This window comes from Eretmochelys imbricata, chromosome 1, assembly GCF_965152235.1.
Source record: "Eretmochelys imbricata isolate rEreImb1 chromosome 1, rEreImb1.hap1, whole genome shotgun sequence".
Taxonomy (NCBI): domain Eukaryota; kingdom Metazoa; phylum Chordata; order Testudines; family Cheloniidae; genus Eretmochelys; species Eretmochelys imbricata.
The window spans coordinates 7,257,886-7,277,056 of NC_135572.1; the positions used below are offsets into that span (position 1 = coordinate 7,257,886).

The 19,171-nt window shown below is 45.3% G+C and overlaps 1 protein-coding gene across 1 annotated transcript; it reads right to left on the reverse strand.

Annotated features, from left to right (window-relative positions):
- Nucleotides 1-2,721: 2,721 nt before the first annotated feature.
- Nucleotides 2,722-3,657, reverse strand: LOC144279214 (olfactory receptor 51G2-like). The gene has a single exon (XM_077840706.1). It carries the CDS (start codon nucleotides 3,655-3,657, stop codon nucleotides 2,722-2,724), a length of 936 nt encoding a protein of 311 aa, XP_077696832.1.
- Nucleotides 3,658-19,171: the final 15,514 nt, after the last annotated feature.

Genomic DNA, 19,171 nt, shown 5'->3' on the forward strand with positions numbered 1-19,171 from the left:
GAGCCCTGTACTTAGGACAGAAGAATCCCATGCACCACTACAGAATAGGGTCTGACTGGCTCAGCAGCAGTTCTGCAGAAACAGATCTAGGGGTTACAGTGGATGAGAAGCTGGATATGAGTCAACAGTGTGCCCTTGTTGCCAAGAAGGCCAATGGCATTTTGGGATGTATACATAGGGGCATTGCAAGCAGATCGAGGGACCTGATCATTCCCCTCTATTCAACATTGATGAGGCTTCATCTGGAGTACTGTGTCCAGTTTTGGGTCCCACACTACAAGAAGGATATGAAAAAATTGGAAAGTGTCCAGCGGAGGGCAACAAAAATGATTAGGGGACTGGAACACATGACTTATGAGGAGAGGATGAGGGAACTGGTATTGTTTAATCTGTGGAAGAGAAGAATGAGGGGGGATTTGATAGCTGCTTTCAACTACCTGAAAGGTGGTTCCAAAGAGGATGTATCTAGACTGTTCTCAGTGGTAGCAAATGACAGAATGAGGCGTAATGGTCTCAAGTTGCAGTGGGGGAGGTTTAGGTTGGATTATAGGAAAATCTTTTTCACTAGGAGGGTGGTGAAGCACTGGAATGGGTTACCTAGGGAGGTGGTGGAATCTCTTTCCTTTGAGGTTTTTAAGATCAGACTTGACAAAGCCCTAGCTGGGATGATTTAGTTGGGGCTTGGTCCTGTTTTGAGCAGGGGGTTGGACTAGATGACCTCCTGAGGTCCCTTCCAACCCTGATATTCTATGATTCTATGAAAAAGGGTGGCACCAGTGCCAAACACAGAGGTAAAATAACCTTTTTACTTCTACTTGACAGTCCCCTGGTTGTATATCCCATATTGCACACGCTTTTTCAGCCATCGTGTTGCACTCGGAGGTCATGTTCCGCTCATTATCCACTATGACCCTCAAGTCTTTTTCAGTGTCACTGTTTCCCAGCATTGGGTCCCTCATCAGGTAAGGATGGCCAGCATCCCTTCTTCCAAGATGTATACCTTTACACAGAGATCTATTAAAACACACATTGATAAGGCATAGAGGGACTAATTGTATTGCCCAAGGTCACAGAAGGAATCTGTGGAAGAGCCTGGAACTGAAGCCAGTTCTTCTGAGACCCAGGATAACACTTTAACCCCTGATCCATCCTTTCTCTCTGGGATTAATGGCTGAGCAGGGTGAAGCTGCCGGTTAAGCATACTGAGATGACCAGAAACTCAGAGAATTAACCTCCGATGACATCATTAAACAGGAACCCAAGATCATTTCCTTTTCCAGATGATTACACTGAGTTAAGCTTTCTCCTGAATCTACTGAGGGACAAATCCATTGGCCAGGGCCCATAAGAGGGTCATAGCAGACAAACAATTCCACATGAGCTCCCAGGATGTCTTTCTCCTTTGTCATTTCCAATTTACCTTCGGCTGTATAAACAGGGGCATAGAGAGTAGAAGTAGGGAAGACTGGGACCTGACTTGAAGACAGTATACAAGCACTTTCACAGGGATAAAATATCAGCCACAAATGGGCTCTTTAATCTAGCAGAGAAAGGTATAACAAGAATCAATGGGTGAAAACTGAAGCCAGACAAATTAAATTTGGAAATGAGGAAAACATTTTTAACAGCGAGGGCATTTAACCAGTGGAAAAAAGAGCCAAGGGAAGTGGTGGATTCTCCTGATACCTCCAGACCAAGACTGGATGCCTTCCTGGAAGATACACTTTAGATGAGCACAAGTTATGCGATAGTCAAGCACAAGTCACTGAGCTCAATACGGGGCAACTGGGTTAAATTCTGCAGCTTGTGCTATATAGAATGTCAGATTGGATCAGTTGTTGTCTAATTTATTTGAACATACCCCCTTCTTTGTGTCTGTCAAACTTCATGCTCCTCCCACCACATAAATATATATACTGATATATGCAGGGGCGAGGCTTCAATTGAATCAGTTTCCGTTTCTTTGTTTTTCATTTGAGGGGTTTTTTGGTACATGAATGAGCCTATAATCCATTGGGATAAGAGCAAAAGCAAAACTGTGACTGTGGTAGCTACTTACAATGAAATGTGCACAACATGCCAGAGACAACGGATCCATGAGAAAATGGTTTTAAAATAAAAGGCAGATGTCACACGTCTACACTCATCTATCTCAGATTTCACAACAAGCTAAATTAGACATGCTTTGGTCTTGATATATATAGAGAGAACTGCCCCAACTTACATTCTTTTGGGAAGCCCCCCTTGACCCATGATTTCCCACTAAGCCCTACTCTGTGCTCCTCCACTTCCCCAAACTCTGTCCCCAGGCCAGGCCAGAGCTGGGGTGTGGTAAGAGCTACCCAGTGATCACAGGCCACTGTGGCGAGCCCCAGACTCTCCACCTTACCTGGATTATATATCCTGGGGGCAGGAACACAGGCTGGTGGTTTCTCTCTGGCCTTCAAGTTACCTGTCCAGGGCAGATGGAGGGTCTGGGACTCCCCACAGTGGCACTGGTTGCTTGGAAAGCTCTTACCAAGGCCTGGCTCTGGCTTCCAGCCTGGAGCGGGGACAGAGGCTCAGATAAAAAGCAGAAGCAGGGGGTGGGAACTTGGGGGAAGAGATAGGACAGAGGGAGGGGCCTCGGGGGAAGAGAATTCAGGATGGAATGGGTGGCTGTGGCCCATGTTTTTCATCTCCCGTATCACCAGTGAGGGAGCCAGGTGATTAACTGACCCTTCACTTGATGAACACTCTGATTATTCTCGCACGAAGATGTTTACTTTTCACACTGTACACGATTGGATGAATCAGGGGAGGAACAAGCCGGTAGACATAGCCCAGGAGAATCTGAAGCAAGTGAGAAGAGCTATTCCCGAATCTGTGAATCAGAGCCAGACCGATCTCTGGTATATAGAAGAGCAGGACAGCACAGAGGTGTGAGACACAGGTGTTCAGGGCCGTAAGGCACTCCATGGGGGATGCAATGCTCAGCACCGTTTTGATGATCATCACATAAGAGAGGAAGATGAGCAGCGAGTCCAAACCCATAGTTGAGATTGCAACAGACAAGCCATAGATGTTGTTCACTGTGATATCTGAACAAGCCATTTTCATGACGTCCTGGTGCAGACAATAGGAATGGGAGAGGACATTGGCTCCACAGTATTGGTACCGTTTAAGGAGAAAGGGGAGTGGGAATATTACGGCCACTGATCTTAGCACGAACACCAGTCCCATCTTCGCTACTCTCTGCAGAGTTAAGATGGAAGTATATCTCAGTGGGTTACAGATTGCAATGAAGCGGTCAAATGACATCAACAAAAGCACAGAGGATTCCATGCACTGAAGGGAGTGGATGAAGAAGAGCTGTGCAAAACACGCATCAAGGCTGATGTCCCTAGAATTAAACAAGAATATGCCCAGTATCGTCGGTATGGTGGCTATCAATAAGCCAAGGTCTGTGATGGCCAACATGGAAAGGAAAATGTACATGGGTTCATGGAGGTTTGGATCTGTTTTTATAATGAACAGAATGACTGAATTTCCTACTATTGAAATGGCATACATTAAGCAAAAGGGGATAGAGATCCAGGGATGGACGTCTTCCTGCCCAGGTATTCCGGTGAGAAGGAACACTGCAGAATTTGATTTGGTGTCATTGACAGCTGACATAATGGACTGGGCAGGTCAGAGGAGTTTTGAACTTTCCTTTCTGAAAGGAAAAAGAACAGGATGATATTTAATTATATTTAATGAGACATCTTTCTCTTCTCAATGGAGGTCTAGAGACTCCCAGGAGCTCAATGAAGATGAGGAAAAACATTGTCTTGGATTTACACCACTGAAAGAAAGATAGGTACTGCCAGACTGGATCAGACCTGCAGTCCATCTAGCACAGTATTCAGTGGCCAGTTCCAGATTCATCAGAGGAAGGTGGAAGAAGTCCTCCAACATGCACCTATGAGATAACCTGCTCCCAGGGAAAATGCCCCCATGACAGCCACTCATTGGCCATATTTTGTGGTGTAAATCAGAAAGGTTTAGAGCCCCTCCAAGACTATTTTTAAAAAAATCCTCCCAACTGTAATTTGATTTTATGGTTAGCCATATAAATTTCCAGTCCCCCTTTAAATCTTGCTAAGGTCTTGGCACCATTGATACGTCGGGGCTGGTAGTTCCATAGGCTACTTGAACACTGTGTAATTTTACAGTTGTGACCTTCCCAGAGACACCTTTTCTGGCCCTCCACTTCTGAGTGTGGTCCATTGTATCATGACATGTTTTAACACATGGGCTGTGCATGGTGAAAATGGTCATTGTATTTATCCCCCCTGCATTGAAGCTATTTATAAATGTATATCTTTTTTATTAAAAAAAAAGATATCTTTTTTATTTTCTCCACTCCAGAGAGTTGCAGGGGGATTGCATTCATGACCCTGAGTATAAGCTTTAGAAACAGCTTCTTGGCAATGACCAGAAGACGGATTCATGGAACTGTTCACTGAACAAAGAGTTAATAGCACAAACCCATTGTAAACAGTATTTGGAGTATTTCTGAAATAATTTCTAAAGAAAAACCCATTAAGAAATAAAGTTACCGCTGTTTCTTCCTATAGAGAGTCCAACAACTCTGCTGCTGGCTTTCGATATACATGCATGTCCTGAAAGTTTGGTTTGTAATATTTGTTTTACAATGAAAAGATTTGGCATAATATTTACTTTAGCACACACATGTCAACCCATTCTTTTCCCTCTGATCTTTTTTCAGAGGTGATTTTTCAGGTTAGAGTGGGATTTAAAATGTAGCGTCTGTCATCTGGATTTCTTCAGAACCTGTAAAGATCAGTGTCTCAGCCCTCAATTAGTCGCTTGTCAGCAAACAGAAGTCTAATAGCTCCTCTGTCCCTGGATTAATAGCTGACTGGTTCTCCACAGGTGATGTTCTGTCAGTCTGTAGCCTCTATCCGGGGTGGTAACAGGCATTGGGATCAGTATGTAAAATATACATTCCCTGAGATCTCACTTTCTAGTACATAGTAACCCCAGCAGCTGTTATTCAGGCATGATGAGGGTTTGCAGGAAGTGGATTTGAAAGTCAAATGCATGAGTATACATGGAAATGGAACTTCATTTCCCACATGAAAGTAGTCTGTTGTTCTCTCTCACTTGCTCTTTGACTGTCTATGTCCTGTATTCATAAAATATGTAGCACCCATGACCGGCATTGTGACAGACATGGAGCTGAACTGCCATAATGAATGTGTATGTAAAACTGTCATAAATACAAAGGGAAGGGTAAACCCCTTTAAAATCCCTCCTGGCCAGAGAAAAAATCCTCTCACCTGTAAAGGGTTAAGAAACTAAAGGTAACCTCGCTGGCACCTGACCAAAATGACCAATGAGGAGACAAGATACTTTCAAAAGCTGGGAGGAGGGAGAGAAACAAAGGGTCTGTGTCTGTCTGTCGGTATGCTGCTTTCCCAGGGATAGAACAGGAATGGAGTCTTAGAACTTTTAGTAAGTAATCTAGCTAGGTATGTGTTAGATTATGATTTCTTTAAATGGCTGAGAAAAGAACTGTGCTGAATAGAGTGACTATTCCTGTCTGTGTGTCTTTTTTGTAACTTAAGGTTTTGCCTAGAGGGATTCTCAATGTTTTGAATCTAATTACCCTGTAAGGTATCTACCGTCCTGATTTTACAGGGGTGATTCCTTTACTTCTATTTACTTCTATTTCTATTAAAAATCTTCTTGTAAAAAAACTGAATGCTTTTTCATTGTTCTCAGATCCAAGGGTTTGGGTCTGTGGTCACCTATGCAAATTGGTGAGGATTTTTACCAAACCTTTCCCAGGAAGTGGGGTGCAAGGGTTGGGAGGATTTTGGGGGGAAAGACGTGTCCAAACTACGTTTCCCAGTAAACCCAGTTATAGTTTGGTGGTGGCAGTGGATATTCCAAGGACAAAGGATAAAATTAATTTGTACCTTAGGGAAGTTTTAACCTAAGCTGGTAAAAGTAAGCTTAGGAGGTTTTCATGCAGGTCCCCACATCTGTACCCTAGAGTTCAGACTGGGGGAGGAACCTTGACAAAAACCCAGTTCTGGGGATGTTTGCTGTATATCTATATTGGGTTAGCTATTAGGATGTTTATATGATGGCTATATTGATTAAACCAATATGGCTCATCTTAGTTTAATGGCAGGCGGCAGGAAAACAAGCAGGATGGGAAACAGCAGATCAAGAAAAGCCATCTCTCAGTCAAGAATTCAGAGAGGTTGAGGGATCACACCAGAGCTACAATGTGGGAAGAGCCTATCAGACTCAGCCTGCCTTGGATCCCATCACTGTGGGAGGGCTTGGGGATAAGACTGTTGTTTGAAAACTATCATTCTCCCAAGTTACACTTTATTCCTAATGTTCAGATTAAACAGTATTTTGGTTCAAAAAGTCTGGCGGTCACTCATCTCACCACTACTCATAGCCTTCCAGAGGGAAGAGCCACAGGTGCCAAACCCACTCGGACCTACTTGGCAAGTACAGTCAGCCTGCAGTATGTTGTAATCCAGGGCACAATCTGAGGGTGAGAGGATCGCAGGATTCCACCCCATGAGAGGGCAGGCTACAAGACCTGACATCTGGCACTTGGAGAGCAGAGACGGGGCTGAGATGCCGGTAGCCCTGTAGAACTAAGGGGCCTCTACAGGGTAGAAAGGCTGGAGCCTTAGCCAGTCAGAAAACAGAAATATGGCCTATGGGACCTGTTAACACAGAGCAATGCAGTTCTGAATTCCTGCTTTCAAAATCGAGCCAGAGAATAAGACTTCTGAAAATGCATTTGCTGATTAAATTTCCAGGATGAAATAAAACTGAGATGATTTGGGAACTAGTTATTGTTGTTTCGCGGAGTCTCCTCTCACACAGCCTCTGGCAGAATCGGGCCCAGAGCACATGGCATGTCATAAAAATAAAGGGAAGGGTAACCCCCTTTCTGCATACAATGCTATAAAATCCCTCCTGGCCAGAGGCAAAATCATTTCACCGGTAAAAGATTAAGAAGCTAAGGTAACCTCGCTGGCACCCGACCCAAAATGACCAATGAGGGACAAGATACTTTCAAATCTGGACGGGGAAAAAGGCTTTCGTTTGTCTGTCTGTGTGATGCTTTTGCCAGGAACAGATCAGGAATGCAGTCTTCCAACTCCTGTTAAGTTAGTAAGCAATCAAGCTAGAAATGCGTTAGATTTCCTTTTGTTTAATGGCTGGTAAAATAAGCTGTGCTGGATGGAATGGATATTCCTGTTTTTTGTGTCTTTTTGTAACTTAAGGTTTTGCCTAGAGGCATTCTCTATGTTTTGAATCTAATTACCGTGTAAGATATTTACCATTCTGATTTTACAGAGGTGATTCTTTTACCTTTTCTTTAATTAAAATTCTTCTGTTAAGAACCTGATTGATTTTTCATTGTTCTTAAGACCCAAGGCTTTGGATCTGTGTTCACCTGTACCAATTGGTCGGGATTCTTATCAAGCCTTCCCCAGGAAAGGGGATGTTGGGCTTGGGGGGATATTTTGGGGGAAGATGTCTCCAAGTGGGCTCTTACCCTGTTCTTTGTTTAAACCGCTTGGTGGTGGCAGCATAGGGTTCAAAGAAAAGGCAAAGTTTGTACCTTGGGGAAGTTTTTAACCTAAGCTGGTAAGAATAAGCGTAGGGGGTCTTTCATGCAGGTCCCCACATCTCTACCCTAGAGTTCAGAGTGGGGAAAGAACCTTGACTTGACACCTCTGTAACTGGAACCCCTTCAGAAATCCCGATTCAAGGCATCAGGGTTTTAACACCCGAAGCTCAGGTTTTTGTGTAGCTTGAATAAAGCACTGAGCACCTTGGGCACATGCAGGGGAGGGGGGGTTTCCCAAGCTATCTAGCACTGCCTGCCCTCCAGCCCTGTTACTGAATCACTCTGACAGCCCAGCTGAGTTCGCTGCGGTGACACAGAACATCTTTAAATTTAAACAGCTTTCAGCCTTTCCCCTTCACTTCGCATTGTAAACATTGTGAAACCTGCCAACGTACCCAGTTCCTGCTCAGCGTGGAGCTGCTGGCACCAGAGGTCTTCACCCTAAAGGACAAGGCGTCATAGGAGAGGTACCACAGGCAGCAGGCAGTCTCTGTTCTGATAAGGAGGCAACTGCCTTTATGAAGCATGTTCGCACAGCACCTTGGGGGCCTCTTGGCCATCAGGGAACCTCAGCTGCTTGGCCTCGTGTGCTCCAGCTTTAGCTTCTCACACAACTGATGGCAAACTGCAGGGGGCCAAATCACAGGGGATGCTCAGTGATGCTGCCCAAGTGGACTGTAGCACAAGTCCTGCTGCAGGCTCTATTCCTGGAATCTTGGCTTGTCATCACTGTTCGTTTCATCCTGATTAGTCACATGACTACCTGGGGTGCAGCCGAGTGGTAATGACGATGCTGTCACAAATGTGATCTCACTGTAATAAATAAATAAATAATAATAATAATAACAATAATAATAATTAATATAGGACCAGATTTCTCCCCAGCAGCCCCCTTTCCTGCATTACAAATATAGGGTGCAGGCCAGGGTGGGGAGATTCTACCATGCTCCCTACATGGAAATGTCCCTCAGATCATTCCAGGAGGGGTCGTCCCTTCCCTTCTCCCTGAGGCATAACACAGAGTCCCAGGATCCAGGGGTCCCTGAAGTTATACACAGAACTCAGTGATCCACTGTGAGCAAGACCTACACACCCACAATCTCTGTGCCTCCTCAAATGCTCCTGGAAGCTCCCCAGCTCCCTCGTAGCATAGGTTCATCAAAGATGAGCTACCAGGGTCTGTCACAATAGCCACCACTCACTGGATCTCCTTAAGGGTCATTGCACAGGATTTACGGGGTGCACAGAGAGCTGATGGGCAATATACCCCAGCCATAGACTGGTCAGGAGATTTTGACCTTTGCATACCTAGAATGCAGCCATAGACTCTGTCAGTGCAAATTTCATTCATGTTACGAGGCAGAGGCAGATGAAAAGCCTCCAATTTCTCTTGGAGATCCAGGCAGCTGAAGCTGGGCAGCATCATGGCACCTGACCTTTCAGAGAAAAATTATCTGTTTGCTATGAAAACTCACCCCTAAAAAGTGAAGTCCCAATCTTTCTCATGTGGGAGCTGTTGCATACACCTAATCATGGGAGGGAGGGATAGCTCAGTGGTTTGAGCATTGGCCTGCTAAACCCAGGGTTGTGAGTTCAATCCTCGAGGGGGCCATTTGGTATCTGGGGCAAAAGTTGGGGATTGGTCCTGCTTTGAGCAGGGGGTTGGAGTAGATGACCTCCTGAGGTCCCTTCCAACCATGGTATTCCATGATTTGTGCTGACCTTTTCCTATTCCAATAGACTTTTTTTAGAGGGGGCAACCACATCTGCATACAGTATTCAAGATGTGGACATACCATGGATTTATATAGAGGCAATGTGATATTTTCTGTCTTATCTATCCCTTTCCTAATGTTTCCCAACATGGCCAATTGCTGGAGCACCGAGCTCCCACATCCTGGAGAACCCAGAGCCTCTTCATCATCTACGGCTGGAGCCCTGAGTTTCCCTGTACACCCTCTGGTTGGAGAAGCCCTTGGGCTAGGCAGAGCCTCCCCAGCCATGCCACACCTCCTCGCCTGAGAACCCAATCCACCCCATGGGAAAAGCAAGTCTCTTTCCGAAGAACCTGACCATTTTATATGTGCCATCCAGATTCCAGGGCAGGTGGGGAGGCAGTTCTAAGTCTGCCCCCAATATTCATGATAATTGTATCATTATATGATTATCATATAGTTATAATGCATCTTGTATAAAATGTGTCTTGTGAGGTATCTATAAAAATGTTATGATTTGCAGAATATGATAATCCTATTTTTGTGCATGTATCATTTTTGTATTAGAAGTCAAGAATATTGACTATGTAGCTGTATTCAAATGTAGTAATGTCTGGGTGACACCCACTAGTGTGTCCTATAGGGCTAACCTGCTTGCTTGTCTATATATCTTTTCTTATGGATTTCTTTTTGCCTTATGATTTTAATTATTTGTTTTATTATAATAGGTTATAATAGGTTTATATTAAAGTAATTTGGCTGTAACACAAGGGACTTACAGGCCACATCCTGTATGTTGAGCTAAGGCAAAGTTAGCATACATATGTCTGGGACCTTTCACCCAGATAGCAAAGGTGGCTCACATATGTTTGGGACCTTTCACCTAGATAGATGGTGATGAGCTAAAGCATGAAGTCCACAAATGATGTATTAAAGCAGGTTGGCCTAGGGGCTTTCCCAAGTCCATACCGTTTTAAACTTAACAGGTACACCACAACTTGGAAAAACATGAAATAACCGGTTAGGACAGAAATAACAAATGTGATACTGTCAGGGTTCCTTCCCCACTCTGAACTCTGGGGTACAGATGTGGGGACTCAAATGAAAGACCCCCTAAGCTAATTTCTACCAGCTTAGGTTAAAAATTTCCCCAAGGCACAAAATCTTTGCCCTTGGACTAGGGTATGCTGCAATCCCCCCAAACCCTTACACCCCCTTTCCTGGGGAGGCTTGAGAATAAACATGTTGAGCACAGACCAGCTTGGGTTTCTTAGGACCCTAAAAACCCAATCAGATTCTTAAAAAAACAGAAATTTTTTAGAAGAACAAAACAAAGATAAAAGAAACACTCTATAAAATTAGAATGGAAGATAATCTCACAGGCAATCAGATTCAAAACATAGAGAACCACTCTAGGCAAAACCTTAAATTACAAAAAGACACAAAAACAGGAATACACATTCCCTCCAGCACAGCGAATTTACAAGCCAAAACAAAGAAAACCTAATGCATGTTCTAGTTAGATTACTTACTAACTTTACAGGAGTTGGAGGGCTTGCATTCTTGATCTGTTCCTGGCAAAGGTATATACACAGACAGACAAAAGCCTTTTCCCCCCATCCAGATCTGAAAGTATCTTGTCCCCTCATTGGTCATTTTGGGTCAGGTACCAGCGAGGTTACCTTAGCTTTTTAGCCCTTTACAGGTGAAAAGATTTTGCCTCTGGCCAGGAGGTCTGTTATCCACTGTATACAGAAAGGTGGTTACCCTTCCCTTTATATTTATGACAGATACCTAACCAAAAAAGGGCCATGGTAATGAACTGACATGTATGATAAGAAAATTGAGATCATTAGTATAGTAACCTACAGGAAAAAGACACTCCAACAGTAGTAAGATAAAGAAATACAAATAAGGAAAAGGGGAAAAATCCCCTATTGAAGATGCATCAAACATAATGGCCTTAGCGTAACATATTATAAAAGTGGCATCCCATCCTAGGGGCAGTGGGAGAAGGAGATGTAGTCCGGGGGAGATGCCAGAATGATGGCCACTGGTGATGATGGGGAAGGTGATGATGATGAGGAAGATAATGGCTAACACTAAATGCTTCCAGTCTAGACAGCTGGTTGTGAAGGGCCTTTTCAGGGTAATGGGCCATTAATGGAAACAATAGACCTTAGGAGAAGCTTATCCCCCACCTGGTGAGCCTTCCTGAGAATACTCTGGACAGCCTATGGATAATGGCTGCTATGACTCAGCAGGGCATGCAAAGGCATATTACCAGATCACATGACACTATACTTCCTTGACCATGGGATGCTGTTCCAGGAAGAAAGACTCCTGAGCAGAGATGGGGTCCACTTATTGAGGCAGGGGAAGAGCATATTTGGATACGGACTGGATAACTTAATGAGAGGGGCTTTAAACTAGGTTCAGGTGACCAAAGCCCACAGGTAAGTCAAAAACACAGAGATCTAGGAGAAGGGACAGAATTTGGGGGGAGCATGGGCTGTAATAGCAGGGATAAAAGAGAGACAAGACAGAACATGGGGGGGGAATCAAATCAGTATCTTAGATGCCTATATACTAATGCGAGACGTATGGGGAATAAGCAGGAAGAACTCATAGTCTTAGTAAATAAAAACATCTATAACATAGCTGGCATTACAGAAAATTGGTGAGATAATACCCATGACTGGACCATTGGTATAGAACATGTGACAGGGTCAGGACAGATGACTACAGAAAAGTGGTCCTACTGAGATCCTGGAAGTGGGCAAGTGGAAGCCCGCTCATTGATAAAGGACCTCCCCCAGCCTCAGGGGAGGATCCACAGGTTCAGTTTTCCAAATAATTACGGGGGACAACTAAAGATAAAACAGGGACAGGAGTGAGGTCACAGGGCTAAGAGAAGGGAACATGACGGGGACACTGAGCAGAGAATCCTGGACAGCACCCACTGCTCCTCGAAGGTGTCTAGCGAAGGGAGCCAGCGGATGCCACCCAGAGGAACTCTGCCCAGATGCGTGAGTGGACTGAAGATCGGAAATAGGCCTTGCAGTCTCAGGAAACCCCGTCAGCCAGCCTCCTCTCTCTGGTCTTTTAGATGGCCGTTTTGGGCAGTGCAAGGAGGAGGCTGACAAGGAGGTCCCACAACTTTGTGGGGCCACGGATGAGGAGTATGTATATAACAAGGACAGCTCCCAGACTGCTGCGCTGGGCATCACAACATGGGGAGTAGATGGCCAGCCCTCTGTGGAGATAGACGTGATTAGGGACTATTTAGAAAAGCTGGACGTGCACAAGTCCATGGGGCCGGAAGAGTTGCATCCGAGAGTGCTAAAGGAATTGGCGGCTGTGATTGCAGAGCCATTGGCCATTATCTTTGAAAACTCGTGGTGAATGGGGGAAGTCCCAGATGACTGGAAAAAGGCTAATGTAGTGCCAATCTTTAAAAAAGGGAAGAAGGAGGATCCTGGGAACTACAGGCCAGTAAGCCTCACCTCAGTCCCTGGAAAAATCATGGAGCAGGTCCTCAAAGAATCAATCCTGAAGCACTTACATGAGAGGAAAGTGATCAGGGACAGTCAAAATGGATTCACCAAGGGAAGGTCATGCCTGACTAATCTAATCACCTTCTATGATGAGATTACTGGTTCTGTGGATGAAGGGAAAGCAGTGGATGTATTGTTTCTTGACTTTAGCAATGCTTTTGACACGGTCTCCCACAGTATTCTTGTCAGCAAGTTAAGGAAGTATGGGCTGGATGAATGCACTATAAGGTGGGTAGAAAGTTGGCTAGATTGTCGGGCTGAACGGGTAGTGATCAATGGCTCCATGTCTAGTTGGCAGCAAGTGTCAAGTGGAGTGCCCCAGGGGTCGGTCCTGGGGCCAGTTTTGTTCAATATCTTCATAAATGATCTGGAGGATGGTGTGGATTTCACTCTCAGCAAATTTGCGGATGATACTAAACTGGGAGGAGTGGTAGATATGCTGGAGGGCAGGGATAGGATACAGAGGGACCTAGACAGATTGGAGGATTGGGCCAAAAGAAATCTGATGAGGTTCAATAAGGATAAGTGCAGGGTCCTGCACTTATGACGGAAGAACCCAATGCACAGCTACAGACTAGGGACCAAATGGCTAGGCAGCAGTTCTGTGGAAAAGGACCTAGGGGTGACAGTGGACGAGAAGCTGGTTATGAGTCAGCAGTGTTCCCTTGTTGCCAAGAAGGCCAATGGCATTTTGGGATGTATAAGTAGGGGCACAGCGAGCAGATCGAGGGACGTGATCGTTCCCCTCTATTCGACATTGGTGAGGCCTCAACTGGAGTACTGTGTCCAGTTTTGGGCCCCACACTACAAGAAGGATGTGGATAAATTGGAGAGAGTCCAGTGAAGGGCAACAAAAATGATTAGGGGTCTGGAACACATGACTTATGAGGAGAGGCTGAGGGAACTGGGATTGTTTAGCCTGCAGAAGAGAAGAATGAGGGGGGATTTGATAGCTGCTTTCAATTACCTGAGAGGTGGTTCCAGAGAGGATGGTTCTAGACTATTCTCAGTGGTAGAAGAGGACAGGACAAGGAGTAATGGTCTCAAGTTGCAGTGGGGGAGGTTTAGGTTGGATATTAGGAAAAACTTCTTCACTAGGAGGGTGGTGAAACACTGGAATGCATTACCTAGGGAGGTGGTGGAATCTCCTTCCTTAGAGGTTTTTAAGGTCAGGCTTGACAAAGCCCTGGCTGGGATGATTTTATTGGGGATTGGTCCTGCTTTGAGCAGGGGGTTGGACTAGATGACCTCCTGAAGTGCTTTCCAACCCTGATATTCTATGATTGTCTGAAGGAGGTGAGGGTAAAAGTGCAGCCAAAAATGTCAAAGGATGTCTAAGAGGAGATGGACTAGGGGATGCAACCTGGTGCTCGCCAGGTGTTCCAGGGTCTCCCTGATGCCTCCAAAGGGACAGGTGTCCGGGACAGGGGTGAACCATGCCAAGAAAACTCCCGTGATCACAGCTCCGTGAAGGAGCCACCAACTTACATCTCTGGTGGGCCTCAGGACCAGGGTGGAGTACAGGCTGGCCCACCAGCATTCCTCACCCTCCAGAGGTGGAAAGAGGTTCCCTGCACTTCATGCCAGGATGGGACACGAGAGTGACGACATGAAGGGTGTGGAGCACAAGCGTGTACAGATGTTTCCTCAGTGCAGTCCGGGTTGCAGCTGGCCCATGGTGAAGGGGTGGGATGGCCGGCTGGGGCCACGGGGCAGAAGCCTGATGAGGAATGGTTCCCCCGAACATTCCTCCACTCTCCACTTCTTTGACAGAAGTGGGCATATCTCCTCTTTGCTGTTCCCAGCTGATCATGACAGCAAGAACAAAGAGGACAAATTCCTCCTTCCGGAAAAAAAAAAAAAGTCTCACCCAGGACTTAAAAAAGGGACTGTCCTGGCCAAAAAGATACATAATGAAACTATATGTATTGTCACCCTACCATGGACGACGGCCACACAACTCTATAATGGAGGGAGCCCCTGGAAAAGGCTTGTCTGAATCAAACCATCCATCAGAGGAACAGATTCAGAATATAAGAATGACCGTATGGATTCAGACGAATGGTCCATCTAGCCCAGTGTCCTGTCCAGCGCAATTGTTGAGTGTTTCATCCTCAGTCATCTGCTCCCATTCTCTGACAGTCAGTGGTTTACGGACAGCCAGAGCATGGGGTTTCGTCCTTCACTATCCTGGCTAATAGCCACTGATGAATCTCTCTCCCTTGATCTTACCTGGACCCAGTTATGCATTTGGCCTTCACAACATCACCTAGCAATGAGTTCCACAGGCTGACTGTGCCTTGTGTGAAGAAATACTTCCTTTTGTTTCTTTTAAACCTGATGCTCACTAATTTCACGGGTGACCCCTGTGAAGGGGCAAATAGCTCTTCCTGAAAAACTTCTTCCACATCAATCATGACTTTACAGTCCTCTCTCATATCTCCTCTGAATCGTCTCTATTCCAAGTTGAAAATTCCAAGGCTTTTCCTCTCCTCATATGGAAGCTGTTCCCCGCCCCTAAAGATTTTTGTCACCTTTGTCTGTACACTTTCCAAATCTAATATATCTTTTCTGAGATGGGGCGAACAGAACGACACAAAGTATTCAAGGTGTGGGCATAACACAGATTTAGATTTTCATATATTTCTGTCACCTTCGGGGAGGCGAGCCCGCCGGCCCCTCTCCTTCTGCACGAGGCACACCCTACCCTGCACAAGGAATGCCAAGCCCCCACATCCTGGAGATGCCCAGCTCCTCCACAGCTCACGGGGATGGAGCCGCTCCTCCGCCCCAGCCGTGCCACTCCACCTCGCTTGAGACCTGAAGCCAACCTGGGGAAAAGCTTCTCTCGTCCCAAAAAACCTGAACTTGTTATTTTCACCTTGTAGGTTCCAGGGCAGCCGCGGAGAAGATAGTGACACTGCCCGCATATTCATCACAGTAGTATCCTTGCAATATGTTTATGACGTAGTTCTGACATATCTTCTACAAAATATAGCCTGTGAGGTGTCTATGAAAAAGTTATGGTTTCCAGAATATGATGATCCAATTTGTGTGCATGTATCATTTTTATATCTAAACTTACGAATATAGACTATGTATCTATGTTCCAGACGTGGTTACACTGGCTTGACAACCACCAGGTAGAATGTTTCCATTGAAGACAGCTAGTTGTGAAGGGCCGGTTCAGGGTAGTGGGCCATTAGGGGATACAATAGGCCTTAAGAGAAGTTTTTCCCTCACCAGGTGAGCCTTCCTGACAATGTTCCAGACAGCCTATTTGTAATGCCTCGTATGACTCAGTCGGGCATGCAAGGGCATGTGAGATAAATGAAGTTTCTGTGGGGGGGGGGGCGTAGCTCCCTTTTGGACTGGGAAATGCATCCTCCACCTTCCAGAAATTGCTACATAACCTTCTGGCTGGATGTGGGGAATTTACAGTCACCTACCTTGATGATGTGGCTATATTCTCAGATTCATGGGGAATCACAGATGCCTCCGAGCATGGTGTAGGAGGAGTTTAAAAGCCATAAGGACCACATCAACAATTCCATCCTGTCGTGTTTCTCAGCAAAAGAACTTTCTGAGAGGCAAAGCCACTGGTCACTCTCTGAAAAAGAAGATTACGCCATTGTGTATGCTCTGGAGAAGCTACGCCCATACATTTGGGGACTGCGCTTCCAACTGCAGAATGACCATGCTGCGCTGAAGTGGCTTTACACAGCCAGAGAGACGAACAAAAAACATCTTTGGTGCAGTTTAGCTAGTCAACACTTTGATGTTGAGATACAACACATTTCAAGAGCCGCTAACAAAGTGGCTGATGCACTCTCCTGGGAAGGTTTCCCAAAATCAGCCGGGTAAAAATGTCCTTGCATTTTAAGGCATTATACTCCTTCAAATGTAAAAATACTGCTTAGTTCTTCATGTATTTATTAGTAAAATTAGAGGTGCATATAATTTATTAACTCTCTTTCTTAAACCTCCAGGAAGAAATCCCAGCAGGTGTGGACCTGACCTGATCCAGGCTGGCCAGCACTTTCTGTGATTTGGGGGCATGAGATAAGTGAAGGTGTAGGGGGGGTAGCTCCCTTTTATGAACACCCAGACAGGCAGTTAACTATAAAATCACTCTTGGTGTCTGTTCTCTGTTTGCTTTACCTGTAAAGGGGTAACAAGATAACAGGTAAAAGAAAAGGCGTGGGCACCTAACCAAAAGTGCCAATGGGAAGGCTAGAACTTTTCAAATTGGGAAAGAAACTTTCCCTTTGTCTGTTGGTCTCTGGAGAAGGAGACAGGGACCAGCAATGCTGTAAGCAGCAATGCTGAGTAAGTCTTGAACCACGTATAAAAATTCACCTTCCATACCTAGAAGAAATCATGGGACAGGGCATGGTTAAAGAGACATGATTAGGTTTTTTTCTTTGTTTTGGCTTTTGGAGCTCCTCTGTGCTAATCCCAGATGCTTTTGTTTGCTTGTAACCTTTAAACTGAACCCCCACGAAAGCTATTTTGGGTGCTTAATTTTTGGAATTGCTCTTTTCAAATCTAGCAAAAGCCTAAGTTCTGGATGTATTTTTCTTCCTCTTTGTTTTTAATAAAATTTCCCTTTTTTAAGAAGAGGATTGGATTTTTGGTGTGCTAAGAGGTTTGTGCACATGCTGTTTGATAAAGCTGGTGGCAACAGCTACTTTCCTTTGTTTTCTTTTCCAGTTCTTCCCCAGGGAATGGGGGGAGGACTTGTGGGTCCCCCACAGAGAGGAATTCCCAAGTGCTCCTTCCTGGGTCCAAGTTGTTTTATTTTGTTTTTGTTTTTTTGTTTTTTTTTGCATTTGGGTGGTGTCAGCAATTACCAAGCTACGGTCAGAGAAAAGCTGTAACCTTGGGAGTTTACTACAAGCCTGGAGTGGCCAGTATTATTTTTTAGACTCCTTGTGGGCCCCCACCTTCTGCACTCGGAGTGACAGAGTGGGGATTCAGCCTTGACAGCATGTGACCAGACCACATGGAACTTAACACCATTGTGATTACCTGTATTTTTCCACTATCTAAGCTGGGAAATAACACTATCTCTTGGCCTCACTCCCTACACAAGGGAACTCCTGCAAACACCTGAGGAACAAAGACTGAACGGGGGGAAGTGCCAGTGGTGGATATAGGCCTGGACAGGCTCAGCCTCCCTGGTGCTGCTCTGGCCACTCGCTGCCAGTTGCAGGGTTCGCACAGGGAACTATTTATTCTTATGTGCCAAGCAGGTTCCAGGGTAGCTGAGGAGGCAATATGTGCTACTCAGCTTCTTCAGGAATCTCGCTGCACTCCATGGAGATTACTGATGAAACCAGGAAGCTGAGAAACACAGAGCGCTGTGAAAGGTTGTCACCCCCAGGGGGCAGTCTCGGTGCTGTGGGAACCCCTGTGTCGCTCATCCCTCCAGCATGGCTGGCCAATCGTACACTGCTTTGCTGGTGACAAAGACAGCCTCGTCAAGCCCTGCTATCACCCAACACAACGGTAGGTGGTGCCACACACCCAACTGAGCGGCCCGAGTGCTTTAGTGAGCCACTCAAGGACAGGCTGGAGACAACAGACAATTTCCCAACTCCCCAGCCTTTGCTCCCTTACTGGAGTATAAACCCAAAATTATACCATTTTGCACGGCACAGGAGTACAACACAAGCTCATTAATCTAGGTGGCTTTCCCCTTGATGTGGGAAGGATATACGACAGCCTTTGTACACAGAGCTGGGATTTTCCCCAGACACTTTACTCAAAACACGCTGGTAAAGATAAAGCATAAAATAGTTTTATTACCTAGAAAAAGATGGATATTAAATGGATAGAAACCAGATTAAAGCACAATATCTAGCATGTAAACAACAAATGAAAACACGCAAAATAAATTGGATATGAATGAACAATTTCTCACCCTGGGTGATGAAACAAGCAGTCCATCAAATTTTCAAACGCAAGCTAGAAATCCTTTTAGCTTGGGATCAGCACTTCCCCATGTTCAGAAATTGTTCCTCAGCAGGAGTTCTCTTGTGTGGGGAGTGAGGCCAAGACATGGTGTCACTCCCCGTGTTATATAGCAGAAAAATACACCTACCAAAATGGAGTGAACTATGTTAGGATATAGATATTCAGGCCTGTCTGCAAAGGCCTGTACTTTAAGAATTTAGGTGTATTCTTATCACTTGGCTAGTTCCAGAGGTATAAAAGAAAGAATCAAAATCACTGTC